The sequence below is a fragment of the Otolemur garnettii genome, unplaced genomic scaffold (assembly GCF_000181295.1).
Source record: "Otolemur garnettii isolate 467f Iridium unplaced genomic scaffold, OtoGar3 scaffold00047, whole genome shotgun sequence".
In the NCBI taxonomy this organism is placed as follows: Eukaryota; Metazoa; Chordata; class Mammalia; order Primates; family Galagidae; genus Otolemur; species Otolemur garnettii.
The window spans coordinates 3,061,199-3,062,505 of NW_003852442.1; the positions used below are offsets into that span (position 1 = coordinate 3,061,199).

The following is a 1,307-nucleotide window of genomic DNA, read 5'->3' on the forward strand; positions in this document are numbered from 1 at the left end:
TCAAAAAAAAAAAAAAAAGAAAGAAAACTACAAACTTTCAGTGACTTGAGCTCTTCATTGGGGATGAAAGCAAAGACCACTGAGTGCTGTAATTTGTGATAAAAACACAACAGGCAGCTGACTAGTCTGTGAGTTTCTACAAGCTCAGGCCAGTTAGCCCCTAAGAGGGAGAAAACTTCAATAGCCCAGGGACCCAGACAATCCCTGGTGCCATCAGACAGGAGAACAAACCCAGTGCCCAGAGAAGCTCTCTGAACATTACTTCACCAGACCTTTCCTGGCTAAACTCCGCTCACCTGCTGTAAACCCCATCAGAGACCCACACAAAGTGGCAACATTCATTTTTAGAACAACAGAAAAATATATCAAACCAGCAACGATTCCAGTAATGGGCCGGTTGTGGTGGCTTATGCCTGTAATCCCAGCACTCTGGGAGGCCAGGGCAGGTAGATCGCCTGAGCTCAGGAGTTCCAGACCAGCCTGAGCAAGAGTGAGACCCCGTCTCTAAAAATGGCCTCGGATTATTCTCATCACCTGTAGTGGGTGCCTGCAGTCTCAGCTACTCAGGAGACTCAGGCAAGAGGATTGCTTGAGCCCAAGAGTTGAAGGTTGCTGTGAGCTATGACACCGAGGCACTCTGCCCAGGGTGACAAAGTAAGACTGTCTCAAATAAATAAATGAAAATAAAAAATACATAAACAAACAATTGCAGTAACAACTGATACAGGAAAGTGAAAGATGCTCAGGCCAGGGCCCGGGAGGACAGCCACACTGCCAAGTCCCCAGGTACTCACAGAAGCCCTCTATCTTGTCAGCGGTCTTACTCCAGGCCACCTGCCGTGTCTCCATGATCACCTGGACGGTCCTCCGCTCAGGGGTGGACTTGCGGAAGCTGAACACAGTCATCACCGTCCCCAGCTCCAGGGCTCTCTTGATCTGACTCTTCTCATACTCTGGAAGGGCATCCACGTTGACCATGGTGGTCATTGTTGGCCACTCCAGGGAGAAGGAAGGAGTCAGAAGTCAGGAGCCTGAAAGGGCAGAACGGGGGTCCGTTAATGGACAGGGGTTTGGTTAGGGTTAGGACATGGAATTTAGGAGCCAAAATCCTGTCTCATAGGCCTCAGGATAAGTTTTTAGAGATGGTTCTAGTGGCAAGAAGTTGCTGGCCACTCAGACAGCCCAGGCAGGACACAAAGGTTTAAATGATGTCAAGGCCTGGGAGGGGCCCCTGGTCTCAATGACCCAACCGTTACCTGGGCTTTGAATAACCAAATCACCACAGCCTGGTGGTGACCGCCCTCTCT

General features: G+C 50.0%; 1 protein-coding gene across 1 annotated transcript in view; it reads right to left on the reverse strand.

Moving 5' to 3' along the window:
- The window catches only part of PLCG2 (phospholipase C gamma 2), a 134,258-nt gene extending 133,271 nt beyond the window's left edge, over nt 1-987 (reverse strand). Inside the window, exon 1 of the mRNA XM_003791302.3 lies at nt 795-987. Within this exon, the coding sequence (XP_003791350.2) occupies nt 795-987 (193 nt within the window). The remainder of the gene's footprint in view (nt 1-794) is intronic.
- Between the last annotated feature and the right edge of the window lie 320 nt (nt 988-1,307).